The sequence below is a fragment of the Tachysurus fulvidraco genome, chromosome 4, assembly GCF_022655615.1.
Source record: "Tachysurus fulvidraco isolate hzauxx_2018 chromosome 4, HZAU_PFXX_2.0, whole genome shotgun sequence".
Taxonomy (NCBI): Eukaryota; Metazoa; Chordata; class Actinopteri; order Siluriformes; family Bagridae; genus Tachysurus; species Tachysurus fulvidraco.
Window position 1 is genome coordinate 6,780,546 of NC_062521.1, and position 19,666 is coordinate 6,800,211.

General features: G+C 36.9%; 1 protein-coding gene across 1 annotated transcript in view; it reads left to right on the forward strand.

Moving 5' to 3' along the window:
• plpp4 (phospholipid phosphatase 4) overlaps positions 1–18,017 on the forward strand; it is an 85,096-nt gene extending 67,079 nt beyond the window's left edge. The window contains exons 6-7 of the mRNA XM_027165644.2: positions 9,861–10,031; positions 14,302–18,017. Of these exons, the coding sequence (XP_027021445.2) occupies positions 9,861–10,031; positions 14,302–14,513 (383 nt within the window). The 3' untranslated portion in view covers positions 14,514–18,017. The remainder of the gene's footprint in view (positions 1–9,860; positions 10,032–14,301) is intronic.
• The last annotated feature ends 1,649 nt before the right edge of the window (positions 18,018–19,666 follow it).

Here is a 19,666-nt window from a genome sequence, read left to right on the forward strand (position 1 = left end):
ATCCCTACAGCCACACTCCAGTATCTAGTGGAAAACCTTTCCGGGTCAGGTGTGCGCAAACTTTTGGCCATAAAGTGTACAGAAAACCTAACACCAACAACAAAAAAGGTATCACATTCATTTTTCTCCCCAAGCCACACTAAATGACCTCTCAAATCAAAGACCCAAAGCTCTAAACTTTTGATTACTAAAATATACAAATATCTTTATTATACTGATTATTAGAGATATTAAAGAAGAGTGGTATTATATTCATTATATAATATTTCATATATGTATGAAAGTTTTTTAATTTACATGAATGTACATATCTTGTGAATCTGTATGTATGTATGTATGTATGTATGTATGTATGTATGTATGTATGTATGTCCTGTATGTACTGTATGTATGTATGTATGTATGTATGTATGTATGTATGTATGTCCTGTATGTATGTATGTATGTATGTATGTATGTATGTATGTACTGTATGTATGTACTGTATGTATGTACTGTATGTATGTATGTATTGTATGTATGTATGTATGTATGTATGTCCTGTATGTATGTACTGTATGTATGTATGTACTTTCTGTATGTATTTATGTATGTATGTATGTACTGTATGTATGTATGTCCTGTATGTACTGTATGTATGTATGTATGTATGTATGTATGTACTGTATGTATGTACTGTATGTATGTACTGTGTGTATGTACTGTATGTATGTATGTATTGTATGTATGTATGTATGTATGTATGTATGTATGTCCTGTATGTATGTACTGTATGTATGTATGTACTGTATGTATGTATGTATGTATGTATGTACTGTATGTATGTACTGTATGTATGTATGTATGTATGTATGTCCTGTATGTATGTACTGTATGTATGTATGTACTTTCTGTATGTATTTATGTATGTATGTATGTATGTATGTACTGTATGTATGTCCTGTATGTACTGTATGTATGTATGTATGTATGTATGTATGTACTGTATGTATGTACTGTATGTATGTATGTATGTACTGTATGTATGTACTGTATGTATGTATGTATTGTATGTATGTATGTATGTATGTCCTGTATGTATGTACTGTATGTATGTATGTACTGTATGTATGTATGTATGTATGTATGTATGTATGTATGTATGTATGTCCTGTATGTATGTACTGTATGTATGTATGTATGTATGTATGTATGTATGTACTGTATGTATGTACTGTATGTATGTACGTACTGTATGTATGTATGTATGTATGTATGTATGTACTGTATGTATGTATGTATGTACTGTATGTATGTACTGTATGTATGTATGTATTGTATGTATGTATGTATGTATGTATGTACTGTATGTATGTATGTATGTATGTATTGTATGTACTGTATGTATGTATGTATGTATGTATTGTATGTATGTATGTATGTATGTATGTATGTATGTATGTATGTATGTCCTGTATGTATGTACTGTATGTATGTATGTATGTATGTATGTATGTATGTATGTATGTATGTACTGTATGTATGTATGTACTGTATGTATGTACTGTATGTATGTACGTACTGTATGTATGTATGTACTGTATGTATGTATGTATGTATGTACTGTATGTATGTACTGTATGTATGTACTGTATGTATGTATGTACTGTATGTACTGTATGTATGTATGTATGTATGTATGTATGTATGTATGTATGTATGTATGTACTGTATGTATGTACTGTATGTATGTATGTATGTATGTATGTACTGTATGTATGTATGTATGTATGTATGTATGTATGTATGTATGTATGTATGTATGTACTGTATGTATGTATGTATGTATGTATGTATGTATGTATGTATGTATGTATGTATGTATGTATGTATGTATGTATGTATGTATGTATGTATGTATGTATGTATGTATGTATGTATGTATGTATGTATGTATGTATGTATGTATGTATGTATGTATGTATGTATGTATGTATGTATGTATGTATGTATGTATGTATGTATGTATGTATGTATGTATGTATGTATGTATGTATGTATGTATGTATGTATGTATGTATGTATGTATGTATGTATGTATGTATGTATGTATGTATGTACTGTATGTATGTATGTATGTATGTATGTATGTATGTATGTATGTATGTATGTATGTATGTATGTATGTATGTATGTATGTATGTACTGTATGTATGTATGTATGTACTGTAGGTATGTATGTATGTATGTATGTATGTATGTATGTATGTATGTATGTATGTACTGTATGTATGTATGTATGTATGTATGTATGTATGTATGTATGTATGTATGTACTGTATGTATGTATGTATGTACTGTATGTATGTATGTATGTATGTACTGTATGTATGTATGTATGTATGTATGTATGTATGTATGTATGTACTGTATGTATGTATGTATGTACTGTATGTATGTATGTATGTATGTATGTATGTATGTATGTATGTACTGTATGTATGTATGTATGTATGTATGTACTGTATGTATGTATGTACTGTATGTATGTATGTATGTATGTATGTATGTATGTATGTACTGTAGGTATGTATGTATGTATGTATGTACTGTATGTATGTATGTATGTATGTATTGTATTGTATGTATGTATGTATGTATGTATGTATGTATGTATGTATGTATGCATGTATGTATGTATGTATGTACTGTATGTACTATATGTATGTAGGTATGTATGTACTGTATGTATGTATGTATGTACTGTATGTATGTATGTATGTATGTATGTATGTACTGTAGGTATGTATGTATGTATGTACTGTATGTATGTATGTATGTATGTATGTATGTATGTATGTATGTATGTATGTACTGTATGTATGTATGTATGTATGTATGTATGTATGTATGTATGTATGTATGTATTTATGTATGTATGTACTGTAGGTATGTATGTATTGTATGTATGTATGTATGTATGTATGTATGTATGTATGTATTTATGTATGTATGTATGTATGTACTGTATGTATGTATGTATGTATGTATGTATGTATGTATGTATGTATGTACTGTAGGTATGTATGTATGTATGTACTGTATGTATGTATGTATGTATGTATTTATGTATGTATGTATGTACTGTATGTATGTATGTATGTATGTATGTATGTACTGTAGGTATGTATGTATGTATGTATGTATGTACTGTATGTATGTATGTATGTATGTATGTATGTATGTATGTATGTATGTATGTATGTATATAATTTATTTATTTTTTGCTCAGCTTGATGGTGACAGCATATTATAAAGGTTTTTAAAACAAATTGTAAAACATTTCTGTAAAAGTGAAGAACTTTTTCCAACTACATACACTATTTATTACTGATTTTGCAATATATATTAAAAAAGTTTTAATACGAGTGTTTAATAAATTCATCAAGTCTTTTTGCACTGATGCTGCTGTGAGCAAGGCCATTTTTCAGTGATCAAACTTTAATATGTTTCTGCTCATGAGTCGGGCTACCAAAAGGATCATAATGGTGACACAAATTGTATTTTTATGATTTCTTTGTAAAGAAGCTCAGATAATCACATTGCTTCATCTCTGGATTGGGACAGTAATGCTCCGAGCCAATCACAAACAAACCCATAAACTAACCTCATAAACCTGAGTCATGACTGATGCAACAATAAGCAGGATATAATAATACAGTACAGTGTAAAATAACATAGCTAATGGTTCGGTAATGCGCTTTGCTTTTTCCTTCTTTTAAACATTTTTTGAGCAATTGTTCTTCAACCATATAAGGTAGCTAGCTAGCTATCTACTATCTACTAGCATATTAGTCCTATTAGAGAAGTAGTTTGAGTGTTTATATATAAAGATCTGTATGGGTATCAATTGTGGTTGGGAAGCAGACTTTCCCATGCTTCACTTGTATACACACACACACACACACACACACACACACACACACACACACACACACACACACACACACACACACACACCCTTTTAGGTTGTTTTTTTTGTCATGCTCTATTCGTTTTACATGACTTTTTGTCTTTTTTGGTTAGGGGTAAATCAGCATGCACATCTTGACTTGGCAATACACTTGTAAAAACATTCGTAACTTGTCAGGGCATCTCCTGTGCACAGTCTGCTTCAGGTCACTCCACAGACTTAGTTAGATTTTGGTTGCTTGTCTCTTGCTAGGTCATTCAAATACTTATCTTCTGGTTAAGCCATTCCTTTATTGATTTGGATGCATGGGTCTTTGTCGTGCCGAAAGGTAAAGCTGATTTCCATCAAGCAGACACCTAAAGGTTCTGCACTAAAATTGACTGGTGTTTAATTATTCATGATTCCCTTCACCTTGACAAAAACCTCAGTTCTGACTGAAGAAAGGCAGCCTTAAAGCATGATGCTACCACCACCATGCTGCACAGTGGGCACGGTGTGCTTTTGGTCCAAACATACCTTTTTGTTTGCTCCTATCAGTCCGTAACATATTTTGCCTTGTGATTTGTGTGTAATTTAACTGAACTTTTGTGTTTCTGTGACGAAAAACTTGTCTTGCTGCCCTACCTCATATCCCAGACGAACCATATGAGAGATTATCACATGCAGAGAGTAATCAGTACTCATCAGATCTTCCTGCAGCTCCTTTAATATTGATGTAGGTCTTTTAGCCTGTATGGGATTTTTTTTTGTTTTATCCTTTTATACATTTTAGAGGGACGTCCTGTAGTTATTTTTTTTACGACGTTGCCCCAATTTCTCGGTTTGTTACAGTTGGCCTTTGGGGTTTTTTATGGTACATCTTATATTTTATACATTTTTTTATACCCCTCTTCTGATTTTTACCACGTGAGCTCTTCCGGCTCATGAATTAGGCAGTAGGACGAAACCGTGAAGATGAAGAAGAAAATCCTACAGCTGCAGCTGATCTTTATTATAAGAATTATTCCATTAACAACTGTATGAAGATAACCGCCGAGCTTACCATTTTTCATGCAGTAAAGATGTTGGCCTACTGATTAAAAGGTTGTGAGTTCAAATCCCATCAACACTGTTGGGCTCTTGCGCAAGGCCCTTAACCGTCAACTGCTCAGTTGTATCACTGAGCTAAATGTAAGTGGATATGGGCGTCTGCCAAATGTAATAAACGTAAACTGGGACAATAGGTTCTTTAGCGGTGTTAAATAAAACCAACACCATTCTTAACATTACATTTGATTCACTGTTCATTCTGAAAACACTAATTATAAAGCTGTATATATATATATATATATATATATATATATATATATATATATATATATATATATATATATATATATATACACATATACATACGTATATTTATATATATATATATATATATTCCTGAAAATGTTTGTTTTTGACTGCATTTTTATACAGTGTAATTTAACTTTTAGGTGATTTATCATTAAGTGTACATTAAAAACCTGCCAGTTTTAACAGGGGTGTGTAGACTTTTTATACAGTATCTCTTGTAGCCAGTGGACCAACTTTGCATATATAAAGTTCACTACTATCAGATTTTTTTTAAAAGAAACCAGGGCTTTGAGTTTGTTGTGTGTTTGTTTATCAGGGCTGTGTTGTGTACACTTTTTTGTCCTGCTGCCTTTTCAAATAGCTGCCACATCCTTGGCATCAGGCACAAAGCTCAAAATCTCGTGCTCAAATCACAATTTCCTGTGGCACGTCATAGTTTCAATCCGAGCATGTTTTTATAGAGTCAGGAATCTCATTTATATTCGGAAGATGATTAGTTTTGGTTGTTGGGTCAGAATCAATACGATGAATCTAAAAAGATTACAAACAAGATACATAACTTGTTTGAAAATGCTTACAACTGCACTTCTAATCTCTTTTGTCCTGTCTTCCTCTTCCAGAAAACTGCACAGATTAAAAAGCTGCTGTATCATATAGAAGACCCAGTTTCCTGTGCCTAAATCCTCTACTGTAACCTTGCTACATGAGAGACTGGCTGAGCAAGTCACATTTCTGTTTAATGACCCAGTGCTCTCATTAACCCGCTGTTTATGTTCCGAAGGATTTCTTAAATTGCTATAAATATGTATGAAGTATAATTATGCTTGTCCTACTTTGGTTCTTGTGGATATCTGTGAATAACCAGAGCCTCTCCGGTCTAATGGAGTGGCCTGGATAGCTCAATTACCTCAGCGAGTAAAAGCACTCAGCAGTGGACAGAAAGAATTCTAGTCCATTATTTTGTTTTATCATAATGTTTACACGTCACATTTAATGAGGAAAATATCAAACTCGTTACAGTGCTTAAGTACCTAGTTCACTGTAATGGGTCGTTTGTTCAAAATAATTCTATCGTAAATTACTATTATATTATTATTACTATTACTATTATAAAATACTATGACTTACGTTTAACTCAAATTAAATGGTTTTCCAGAGTAAAGAATAGTAGGGTTAGCTTTTGCAAATCAGGCATCTTACTAAGAAAGTATGCGAGTTTGATCGTTTCACAGCTTAGCATTCAGCCTGGGTTAGCCATTAGCCAGAATAGCTTGGCCAGATGTTTTTACAGTATGTAAACTTATCAGGGCTCTCAAGTTTTAAAGATAGGCAAGAGTGACATTTCCAACCCCCCATCACCCCCCCCCCCATCCCCTGGCGCCAAACACCACTGTTTCGTGTTGAGGTTTTGTTCAACCGACCATCGAAATGACCATTTTCCATTGGTTGTTGCGTTAAATCTTACCCAGATAATGCTATTTCCTGATTGGCTATTGTGTAGCCTCTTTTTTTGATTGGCTGATAAGTGTCTTGAATAAGAACTTGAATCGCGCTTGATTCCTGCCCGATTCCATAGAGACAGCGGTGCGGACAGATACATTTTGGGTGCTGCGGCATAAATATATGATAAATAGTCAAAAGGTTTTTCTGCGGGACAAAAGACCCAAATGCGGGACTGTCACGCTCAGTGCGTGACACTTGACAGCCCTGCTGTATTGAATGCCACTTTGATGTTCACCAGCGATCACTTGTGGGTGACACTTAGAATAAAGCGTAAAGGACAACAACTTTGACTTAACATGAGCTCACTAGCTAACAAACCTAGCCAGCTACCGAAACCTAGTTTTAATGTTAGGCAAATTAAATATCCAGCTAACATTATTCTTTCTGTAGCTGAGCCAATTTTACACATTTATATATCAATCATTTATATAGGATTTGTTCACGTAATTGTTCAGATGATTTATTTACTCAGGCACAAGCCATAAGTCTTGATCACAGCTTTCATGTTTACTCCAGTGAATTACTATTACAGCTTTTTTTAGCTTTTGAAGTCCGTATGGTTTGTCTTCTTTCCACTACTGCATAATTAAGAGGAAAATGTTCCTCACTTCTGTGCTGAAATCTAATTTAAGAAGCTGGTATAAGAAGCATGACTAAAGAGTTCTTTCATCCTGATCTTTTTTCGTGATTTAGATCTATATATGCGCACGTCGTTAAATAAAAAGCTATGGCCATTAAATCCACCTCTCAGCCTTACAGTCTCACACATTTGGAATGAAAATATATATTTTTCCATAGCCAAGCTCTGCTGATGATTTTTTTCCCCCTCCTTGCAAAAAAAAAAAATCTGCCTTACTAGCATTGCTAATGATTATATGCTAATAAACAGCCATGCAGCTACAATCACTAACACGCCGGTTTGGTGAAGAGGCAAGATGTAATTGTGTGAGAAAAGATTTCCTTTCATAGAAGGAAGTCCAGAGATCATTGTCAAAGCTCATAGCATGGGTTAGAACACCGGCTGGCAACACAACGCAGGAAGAATCCATAATCAAGAAGCGGAAAAACAAGCACAAGTCAAAAATCAGGATTTCTAACTAGGAGTTCTAACTAATCAAGGAAACTAGGAATAATTAGACAAGACCTCATGCAGAAACTGGGACACTTGAAGATATAAACAGGCAAACTGAAGAGAAACCAATATAGAGCTGATAAGAACAATCAATGCACAACAGGGCAATAAGGCATTTATGGGCCAAGGGCCAAAAAAGGAGGAAGTGGTGTTATCTGTGCTGAAGCCGTGCAGCGCATGCCAATAAGCGTAGCGCACACTGAAAGGAGAAAAGACATGACAATAATGTGGCTATATTCAATATTCTGAAGTGGCTCTTACGGAATGGTCTGACTGGCATCCTCACTCCATATGAAAAAACAAATACTGAATCTTTTTTGATAAAACATCAGTTTAATACGAACTAAGGTTAATAGGATGACAAACACTTTTCAACAGTTTAGGAAAGTACAGTTTTTGCCATACTTTTTCCTCAGCTCCACTCCATCTATACTCCAGTACTATTAAAGAATGGCAACATGAATGGAGATATTACTTCAGACTGGAAAATTATTAATGGTGAAATATAAAATATAATAGAACCATTAACTAAACTTCTATAACGCTAAGAAGGTGTTAACGTTAAGAAGTTAAGTTTGTGTGGCACGACCATAACAGGTCCTGAGTGAAGCCAGAGTCTTACCACCTTAGTCAATTGAAGGACTTGAACCTTCTGACTCAGATGCTAAAGAACTTTTCCACCTGCACTACTGAGAGCATCCTGACAGGAAGCTTCACATCACCAAGCAGATAGTTGGGGTCTCCAAAGGGTCTGTACTGAGCTCCCTAACCTGCAGTCTATCTACAGCAAGCACAGCTGGACCAATGCCAGGAAGATAGTGAAGGACCTCAACCATGATGGGACCAAAACAATCTCTTATCTCTTCTGCAGGCAGGGAAGTGCTTTCACTTAGTCACTAAATCCAAAAGCAGAGAGAATGAGGAGGAGTTTCCTTCTGCCGGCAATTCAGATCTTTAACAAGGACAACACAAAGGATCAGAGCTTGGACTTATCTGAATATGCCCACTACCTCAACCTGATTCTGCACAAACACCTGCACACATCTGCATTTTTTTCCAAATAATACACACATACTGTTTCTGTCTCTGATCTATATTTTCATGTCAGTAGGCATAATGTCTATGTTTGTAACCAATACAGCTTGAAATTGGCTTCTCAGTTTGACTATGCACTATGATAGCATGTGCGATGATGAGTGTGGTGTTGGGAAGAACGACGATGTGTAATCTAACCAATCATGTTAGATGAAACTCAAGTATATTGCATGACAGAGCGACGGATTCAAGGCACGGTTACAGTTAGAAACCATTGTGTCATCCACAGCAGACAACCTGAAACCTCAAACACTTTTTGTTTGTGACTAGATTTCTAATCTATAATCCGGTATGTACTGTATATGAGATGCTTTACAATTCATAGTTGTTGTTTTTTTTTTGTGATGCTTGACAAATCTACCTTTTATTAGTCTACCTAGGAAAGAAAGTCTTATTTTAAAAGCTTTGCATCTGGGAATGAGAACTCTTTTCCTTCTTGCAATATGCTGTGAAAGAACATGAGTTACAATCTTGGGAAATCTAAGCGCTGCCCCCAAACGCCCCCCCCCCCCCCCCTTCTCAGGCGTACAGCAAAAGGTATGCGAGTGAAAGTGAAGAGCTTTCAGTGATTGTATTTTTCATGGTTTTGTTGTTTCAGTGTTAAGTGTAGCTTTGATTCGAGGTCTTTGACGTGGGTAGTGGAATACTGCTCATATTTCAAAGCCTGTTTAATTGTTGCAGAAGCAGAAACATTTAGATAAGAGACTAAAAGGAGAAGGACTATGGGCTGAAACTAAAATGTTAATCTCCTGGGTTTCTGTCCTGCTGTTTCTTTTCCACTTGATTTTCTCTCTGTTAATCCTTTATCCTCTTTTATTCCCACTTTCCCCCTTTTCACAGTCGCTTTCTCTGGCCTGGGATTCACCTCCTTTTACTTGGCGGGGAAGCTGCATTGTTTCACCGAGAGCGGCCGTGGACGCAGCTGGCGCCTGTGTGCCATGATCCTGCCCCTCTACAGTGCAATGATGATCGCTCTGTCCCGCACCTGTGACTACAAACATCACTGGCAAGGTAAGCGAGACCCTGAGCCCAATCATGCCATCTGTCCAAGAGTACACTCTACAGACACACAGATCACATCCGTATTAGTTTCTAATAAACGCTGAAGCCAAAACCGAATACTGATGGATGTGGACACTACTACTGACAAACCCCCAGGTGAAAACCACCAGAGGTGGAAATACTGAAATCTTGTAAATTCTGGCTTTGACAATTTCTCAATCTCAGCTACATCACCCAAGTTTATAATTGGTCATAATTACCTGCCTGTGATTATTTTCTAACAAATGATTCAATTCCTAAACATAAACAAAGGCAGTAACACCACGGCAGCCCTGACCAGGCAGTTACTAAGGATGCTGCAAACGCATGCACAGGAACGAACACGATTAATGAACAAGCTCTTCTGAAGTCGTCCTTTTGTTCGAGGATTGTTACGAGAGCTCAAAGAATAAAAAACTGTGGAAAGCCTTGGAAACCATGAATATCTGTATTCGTTTCAAACACATTGTGTTTAAAACAAACTATAAAATATATATAAAAAATGAGGGTATTACGGGGGCATAGCACTGAAGAATTCAAGCATTCGTTCTTTCATTCTTCTTAAGAGCTTCTGCTACAAGGTCATCTGCTGGAGGAGAAAGTTTTGTCTGCGGTATGTCATGAGAGAAGCAAATACTTAAAATAATAAAACTGCATTTAGTAGTTTGGCTCCCTTATTTATTTATTTTTTTTGTTTCTGCAAATTTTTTTTTATTTTATTATTATTATGGAGCCATATTTCCTACATAGCTTTATACAGTAGGCGACATCTGCACGGTCATGAATTACACTAGTAAAAAAAAAAAATAAATAAAAATAAAAGCTTACAACAGAAAGCTTTGTTCATCTATGTGACTTCCAGTTAACCGTATACAAGGATTTGATGCTTAAGAGTTTTTCCCCCTGTTCCTAATCCTGCACAGCCAGTGTATCAGCACAACATGGATAGAAGGAAACATGCCATGCACTGCAGATGAAGTGTTAACCGTGAGAGATGCTCTTCAGCAGTTTGAGACCTTAACTGGTGTTCACCTTCCAAATGCTTTGGCAGGGATTGATTTATTTATTTTTTTTTGGGCTATTTTTATTCACGTTGCTCTTTCGACAGAAGGTTCAACACAGTCTGCAGACGGAGAATCTAAGAATCTAAGCAGCTTCATCGCACGTCGAGCCTTCGGATGTTTTTATATAGAGAACTTGTTGCTCAAACAAAATCAGTGCTTATAAAGAGACAGCTGTTTGTTGATGAATGGTCCACTCACACAAAATCCAGTGTGTTCAGAGTGCGATTAACCAGCGCGTATGCTGAGCATGTTAAATAAATATTAAATGAATCAGTGCTTAAACTTTTATTCATTAGCGTGATTCCTTCTACCTGAAAAGAATGAGCATACATGTTTGTCTTACATTTAAACGAGTTTAAACCTTTACATATGACTTCAGTCTCCTGATAATTCTCCCGATACCTCACAGGAACTGACAAGAGCATGATATTGTTTATGTCCTTTTGCTATCCCTTGAGTCGGATCAGATCCAGCACAGTTCATTGCCCATTTAGACTAGAGGGCTGCTTCTGTGTTCAGTCAGGTAAAAGATTGTTTTGAGCTCTGTGGAGATGATTCTTAACTATTAGTGAGACTGACATTGACTGAAGAGGTGTTGAATAAGTTCCCGGTTAAGACGAGAAGAGATGTTTTCAGTGAGTTTTCAGTGCCAGTGAAAGTGAGCAGTACATCTCTGCCTGGCGAGCAACTGAAGTGTCAGGTCCTAGTAACCCCAAGATTATATAGCCAGAACATTTCTTTTACCTCTTATCACACTTATAAGTAAGCTGCTAGTCTAACGTTCCCAGTTTTACAGGCAAATAAAACAGCATTTGAGAGCTATGAAACAGCGAAGCTACAAAGACATTTTCACAACTCATTTCATCCTGAAGGGTTAACGATTCTGCATCTGAGTCTCACCCAGTGGCACCAAACCGCTGTGGCGTCTCTGTGTAGGAGGGATAGCGACCCTCCCAGTTGGCAGCTGCCATTGTATAGCAGACAGCCAAGACATGGTTGGGAAGAAAATAGGGACATCTTGAATTAAAAATTTAAATATTGGTCACTGCAACTTCTTCACATCTTGTTAGGTTGCGAAAGTTAACACTGAAAACTTGATTTGACCGTTCTCAAATTTGATTGGTCAGAAAGCTTTGATTTAGCTTTAAGATAGATGATGAGTTTTAACATCAATGATAAACATAATCCCAGGTATAATAGGGTCTCAGTTCTATAGTAGCAGCTCATGCAGGGGGAATTGTACATAACCTAAGGCTAATAATGGTATCTGTTTTACACACAGACAGAAGAGAGTCATACACATACATATACACACATATACACACAACTTCGAGATGGTGAGGTTTTCTTTACAGAGATGTATATATAAGTCTTAGGTATAAGGCTACAGAAAGATCCTCAGGGTTTTATGTTTCACTCACTTCAAATGAAACCTTTGAGCTGAATCAGTTAATAGACATTTTTGAAAATGTCCCAAATTCAAATCCAGCATGAATCTAAATGTCAAAACAGACAAATTTTTTTTTTTTAGATTTGCTCATCTTTTGGAGAACACAGGAGAACAAAAATAGTGTGTTTGCTACATCACATATGAGGACTTGTTTAATTGGTTACACTTGTTTATTAAGAAAAAAATCTTAAATTCGACTGCAGTTAACTAAATATAAAATGATTAATCACGTTTCTATTTTTATTATATATAAATGTGCCTTTTTTCCCACCAAAAATAAAAATGCATAAAATGAAAATTGTCCTGCCTGTAGAGAATATTTGACATAGTAAAAATGTCTTTAGATCATAATTCAATTCAAGTTTATTTGTATAGCGCTTTTTACAATAGGCATTGTCTCAAAGCAGCTTTACAGAACATAAACATAGAGCAGAAGGTAGACATAAGGGATGATAAAAGAAATAACGAATAATAAAAGAAAAAGAATTAACAGAATAAAAAATTCAAGGTTATTATTAGATATATAAACACGAGATCATAAGATAACAAGCTGCTATATGGAGTGATAACAGGAACTAACTCGTCTTATAAATGTTCCTATAAATAGTTCAAATGCAATGTATTTCATTACGTACGGATTAGAATTAGCTTAAAGGAAAAGAATCCACTTCAGGGTGGCGACAGCATCACTCCCCTCCACTCTGAGGTAGGTTTTGTTCCCCTACAACAGAAGACCCAGTCATTTTTAGATTTGGTTGTTCAGGGAAAAACCTTGTTGTGAATAAGCTGCAATGCTAATTACACTGTGCTCTCATACAGAGCTTTTAAGGCTAACATCAACCCTGGACTTCTCAGAATATAAAACAGCTTCCTAGAAAGGAGGAGGAGGTGTTATTCTGATAACAGCATGCAACTTATTTCCAGGCAAAACCTCAAGGTCTTTTAAGGAAAGAGCAATTATTCTTATTATGTATGCTTATTTATTCAGTGCAAGTCAAAACTCTGATTCACAGGCAAAGCTAGTAGTAATGCAATAAAATAAAATAATATGGTGGAGGCTAACTTACTTAATACTATATATATATATATATATAAAATAATTCAGCTTGATGATAAAACAAACAAATGACACAGGATCCCAACAAATGAGTCAGAGGCTGTAACACAGAGGCAGTGGATGAAACTCAGCAGACAGAAATCAGAGGGTTAGGCACGGCACAGAGTCGAGACGAGGCCAAACACAATCATACACAAGATCACAATCCAAGACCACAAACGGAAAGTCCACAGTTGCAGACGAACGTTAACCCTAGGGAGTCTGCTGTGTTTTTTTTTTGGACCCTGGAGATGTTTCAACATGCCCTGCTTTATGTCTTACAGCATATTAATGCCAAAAGTCTCATCCACTGTATTCAGCAGAAACCGAGCTACTTAAAAATGAAGGAAAATGCAGACTAAATATATTTTCACAAGGCTTTTGAGTGCTGAATTATGTAAATCAGGGTTTTTGTTGCAACATGTGAAAACATGCATGTGTTCAGCGTACAATTGTATGTGAATGAATGATTTTAACTCGTTACCTGTTTGTGTTCTCATTATTCCGGCTTTAATTGTAATCAATGACTGTTACTCAAACCGCTGACATTTGGAACATGGTATGAACGTATAATCACTAATGGAAAACGTTCACCAATTTACTTTTTTTTACACGTTCTTCTCCTGACAGACGCCTTTGTCGGCGGTGTAATTGGCCTGTTGTTCGCCTACATCTGCTACCGGCAGCACTACCTACCGTTTCTCCACACAGACTGCCACCTGCCTTATGCCAGCCTGGCCCTGAGCACCGCCCGACATGCGCCAGTCTCCCAGGACGTACCTCAAGCCACGGACAATGCCACGAGCCTGCCTCTGGAGGGCATCACCGAGGGGCCCGTATGACTAACGGAGCTCCCATCCTTTACCGCTCGCTTGGTATGACCCACACAGACTGGCTGACTCTTGTACATTCCAGTGGGTCGTACAGTTCCTGTTCATTTTATCCTTCACTGCTCCTCTTTTCTTTTCCGGCCTTGTGTTTAGTACTGATTTTCTAGCCTCATTTGGGATACGGTTTCACTCGCTACACTTGTCGATGGTCGACTGTAGAACATATCTGTGTAGCACTGATGAGAGAAGGATAAATGAATGAAGATTAACGATAGCACAAGGAGGAGGCAAAGTCCAGCATGTTGCAGATATGGTAATGTTTAATATGTACTGTATAATACTGAGTGGTTTTTCATTTCAGTTGTGACTTATATTTTAAATATAAGAGAGAGAGAGAGAGAGAGAGAGAGAGAGAGAGAGAGAGAGAGAGAAAGGAGGAGAGAGACCTCTTCTTATCATTTCTCTGTGTGTTCTTTCTTTTTCCAGTGGCTTATCCAAGTCCTTTACCTCCTCCGGTTATTTTTCTTATTTTCTGTCACGCCTGGCTCAGCGTTCAGTACCTGCCTGGGTGCTTTATTCTGTTCCCCTCCCCACTCATGTGTCTGTCTCTGTTCTTCACAGTGTCACAACGTCTGTCTCTCTGCCTCGTTCTTTTCTCCTGATCTGCCTTATTTCTTTGTTCGCCTCCCCAGTTTCCTTTTATTTATCATGCCAAGATTGCATAGATATCTAAATACAAATGACAGCTAAACACTGTATGGCTAATATCAAGTAGGTGGTGTGTGTGTGTGTGTGTGTGTGTGTGTGTGTGTGTGTGTGTGTGTGTGTGTGTGTGTGTGTGTGTGTGTGTGTGTTTGTTTTGAAGGGCAGAAACCTCAATCTGAACCTGCATTAATTTCCATTATGTTAGGAGTGGCTGCCACTGTTAATCAACACATTAGAACAGAAGGGAAAAAGGAAGCTTCCAGTGTCTTACTTGGTCACAAGTGTGTTCCCTGGGCTGCCTGTGACCCGCCACAATCAAACCCCTAATGGGATTATTCATTAACATGCCAGTAAGTACTTGTGACTTAATAGGACTGACTGTGGTGATTGAACTGAACCGAGAGTTTTATTTTATCCCTCAGAATCTCACACTGGTGCCTAACAAGTAAATACCATAAAATGACCTCGCCTCTAATGATTGACGTCATCTTGTTCATTACTGAGGTGTACTTCCTGAGTGTCAGGAATGAAGTGTTAATACTTTTGGGAATGCAGCTCTCACTCGGCTGTTAGTCTTGCAGTTCGTTCAGTTCAGTCACGATTCAGTCCGTTCAGTCCCTGGTTTTAGAATCGTTTAATGTCCGATGAGGCGACTCTTCCAAGCTCGAAACCGAAATGAGAAGAAAGAAAGGGGGCGGGGCTTTCTTACTCATACGCTGAGGAACAAAAAAGAAAACCACATCCAATCAGATGAGTGCATAGAAACAAAGTGAGGAAAAGTCCAACGCAAGCCTGACAGAAAGCAAGCAGTTGTACTTTTTAAATCCTGCATGTATGTGAGACATTATACAGTATAGTTTGACAGCTTCTGTTCTTTCGCTGTTTAAGACCCTCGTGTAACTGCTCTGTTTATTTCTCCATTACAAATGAGGGTATGCAAACAGAAAAAAACTTTTGCTATGCACCACAAGTTTATCATATAGCTCTGTTCTCTGACAGGCATCTGTGGGTGTTTTAATTAACTTTGCTGTCAGGTTTTTGCAGTTTGTGGGCTAAACTGGTGCAATATTGTTGCCATTGACCACAAACAAGAAAGAAAGAAAGAAAGAAAGAAAGAAAGAAAGAAAGAAAGAAAGAAAGAAAGAAAGAAAGAAAGAAAGAAAGAAAAAAAAACAAAACATACTGGTGAGAAAATAAAGTGGAAGTGAAGGAGCTTCGCTGAAGACAAATAGAGTGAAAGACAAGTGTCAGCTCTACACTTGATATAAACCAGTTCTAGAACAGTGCTCATCTCTCTTTCCACTTCTCGCCGTACCCGTCTGTAACTTTTCCTACAAGTTAGCTTGACACAAAGTCGTGTTGAACTTATTCATGACTGGACTTATTTCCCGTAAGATAAATCCCAGAAGTGTCACAGACTGTGCGATCGCAAAAAGTGAACCCTTAAGCACATTTCTGCTGGCAAGTTCAAGTCCACAAGCATGTTTGAAGATGCGATTGCATCATCAGACGGCCTGCGAGTGCAATCCTCAGCCAAGGCGCATACAGGCGTCTGCGGTCGCTGTTAGAGGCGTTGCTCGCTCAAGAACGTCTTCTGATCTGTTGTCTTGATGTTTTGTTCGACACTTTAGACATTTTACAGAGGGACTGATTACCCACGGGACACTACGTCGGGACAATGCAGATATAATTCGGAGCCTATAATTCTGCTGGGAAAAAAGTATGTGAGATGGAATAGTGGAGTTGGAATTTAATGGCTAGTAACTTTTAATACAAACTGCAGATCTGACAAACGTCAAGAGGAATGATGTGTAGACATTGTTATGCATGGATTGTGTGTGTGTGTGTGTGATGTACACATACTCTCGCACACAGGGATTTTGTGGTACGAGATGTACTGTATATATACTACACATTGACACGCGCACACACTTGTACACAACAAAATCTCTGTGTGTGTGTGTACAGTGATTAATTAAAAATGTGCATGTAAACAGTTCTAGTGTCTACAGCATTACTAAAACAGACAGGCAGCAGATTTCTCCCCCGAAGCAGTTGGTGGTTACTGTGAAACCCTGTATATAGATGCTGTAAAGTTTCTACTATGTTAGACCTGAATGAAATGCTGGAGAAAACCTTGCTCAGGAACCCAGCAGTGTCACGTTGGTGGACCTGGGATTCAACCTTCCGATTGGTATTCCAACACCTGAAGCACTAGGCTACTACTTGTGCATGTAGACATGATGCGTTAAGGTTGCAGTGAAAGAACTTGAGTCCTTCCATCAAGCCCACCAAAAAGACGGCATGGTTTCCAAGCGAGATTATGGAGTTGAGATGAAGTTTACTAATGTGAGGTTTGGAGAAAGGTAACGGGTCTTCTGTCAGGGTCAGTAATGATGGACGATCATTCCAGATCTTTCCGTTTCTTGGGGTGAAACTGAAGATTTGTTTGACTTAGTAGAAGGACGACTACGGTGCTGTGAGCTATTACTCCAAATTAAGCAAAACATCTAAAGGTTGGTAGGTCTGAATTTGGCCTGTGAGTGTGTTTACTACCTTACTTCCCCGAACAAACAGACACGTCTCTGACCACAAGAAAGTACATTTGATGGGTTTATTCACATATGACCCTAAAGAAAGCAGCTATTGAATCACTGGCCAAAAAAATCTATATATGTAACTTGTAACTTGTGAGTGGAATTTTAGTTTAATTCATTGGAAGTGCGTTAGATATTTTCTCTCTCTTTCTCTCTCTCTCTCTCTCTCTCTCTCTCTCTCTCTCTCTCTCTCTCTCTCTCTCTCTCTCTCTCTCTCTAAACCTCCAAAATCTAACAAATCTTGGCTTCTCATGAGAGTTTTAAAAATGCTAATCTATGCTTGGTTTTAATTTCTTGATTTAACATTACTGTAGGGTTTCTTCACTTCTGTTTGCGTTGCCCCATTTGATATGTTCCACGTCCACTTTTTTTTTAAGTGGTGAAAAATGTGTTCTAGCCGTGTTATAGGATAGGAAGGGAATGTGTGTAAACTAGTGTCAAACGGCATGCCAGATTTAGTTGTTTAAAAGAAACTATTTTATATGGAGACGCATGTTCTGGCCTTGAAAGCATTTTGAGTCGTGTAATTTATGTTCATTATATCGTTCGTGTGCGTGTTTATAAAAAAAAAAATATTATTTTTTTTAAAAAGTACCTATAGTATGAAACATATACAAATCAAAACAGTCTTGAATATGAGAAATTATTATTTTTTTCCCTCCCTCGGTGGGTTTCTTTTTTTGTTGTTGTAGTTGGGATTGTCAAAAGAATGGTTTGCACTAATATTCTGTTCGAGCTGCTACTGCACATCAAAAATCTTTAATTATATCATGACATTTTAAGTTCGGGTTTAATTGACATAGAAGGATAACATATGTGTCCTACAACGTATTCCAAATAATAAAAAAAAGTAGTTTTCTTGAAAAATAAATAAATAAATAAGTAAATAAAAAAATTGCTGTGTGTTAAATATCTCTGAGGTTTTCAGTTGCAGTGGATGTTGTATAGGTTGTATATGACATCCATGCAGGAGCCCAGTGTGTGCTACTGCTTGTTCTCGGTGGAGATTTGTGTTGTGTCGTTCTGCATCAAACTGCACTTATATAAGAGAAAGAATTTTCAATAAAGGACTGTATGCTAAATGTCGACTCGGTCTGGTTCTTTTTAATATGGGAAATGAATATGTAATTTTAAATGGCAGTTATACCTATTTGAACAAAACACAGTGTTCATTTCTACACATGCTGTTTGCTACAAAGCCCCTGGGCTCCATGAAGACATGATGTACCAAGAACCCGAGAGTATTACACAGAGACCTGACCTCGACCACATGGACACCTTAGGGATGAATTATGAATACACCCCAGACGTCCACACCCAACATCAGTCCCTGATCTCACTAATGCTGTTGTACAGTAGCTGAATAAACACAAATCCCCACAGCCACACTCCAGTATCTAGTGGAAAGCCTTCCCAGAAGGGTGGAGCACATTATATCAGCATTATAAATGCAGAGTAAATCTGAAATGTTCAGAAAGCACATACAGTATACTGTACAAATCATACGTCTACACAAAGAAACACCACCATTCAGCTTCCTTTGCTTAAATGAATGCGAACGTTCCATAAAACATTTAATATTATAATTCAGATAACATTGCAATCTCTTGGACTACGTACAAGTTTCAATTCTTTGTAATATTTTTACCCAAAACTTTTTTTGGATAGAAAAATAAAACCCAAACAATAATAATTCATGTCGGCTGCAATCCTTTGCATGAAGAGCTTCTTCAAAACCACTTATCCTTGTCATTGCTACACTAAGTACAATTTAAATGACAGGAACACAAAAGTGCTCTGAAGAGGCTAGAAGTTCAAGGCCTTATTGGGAGGAAAGAAAAGCACAGCAGAGGAAGAGTGACG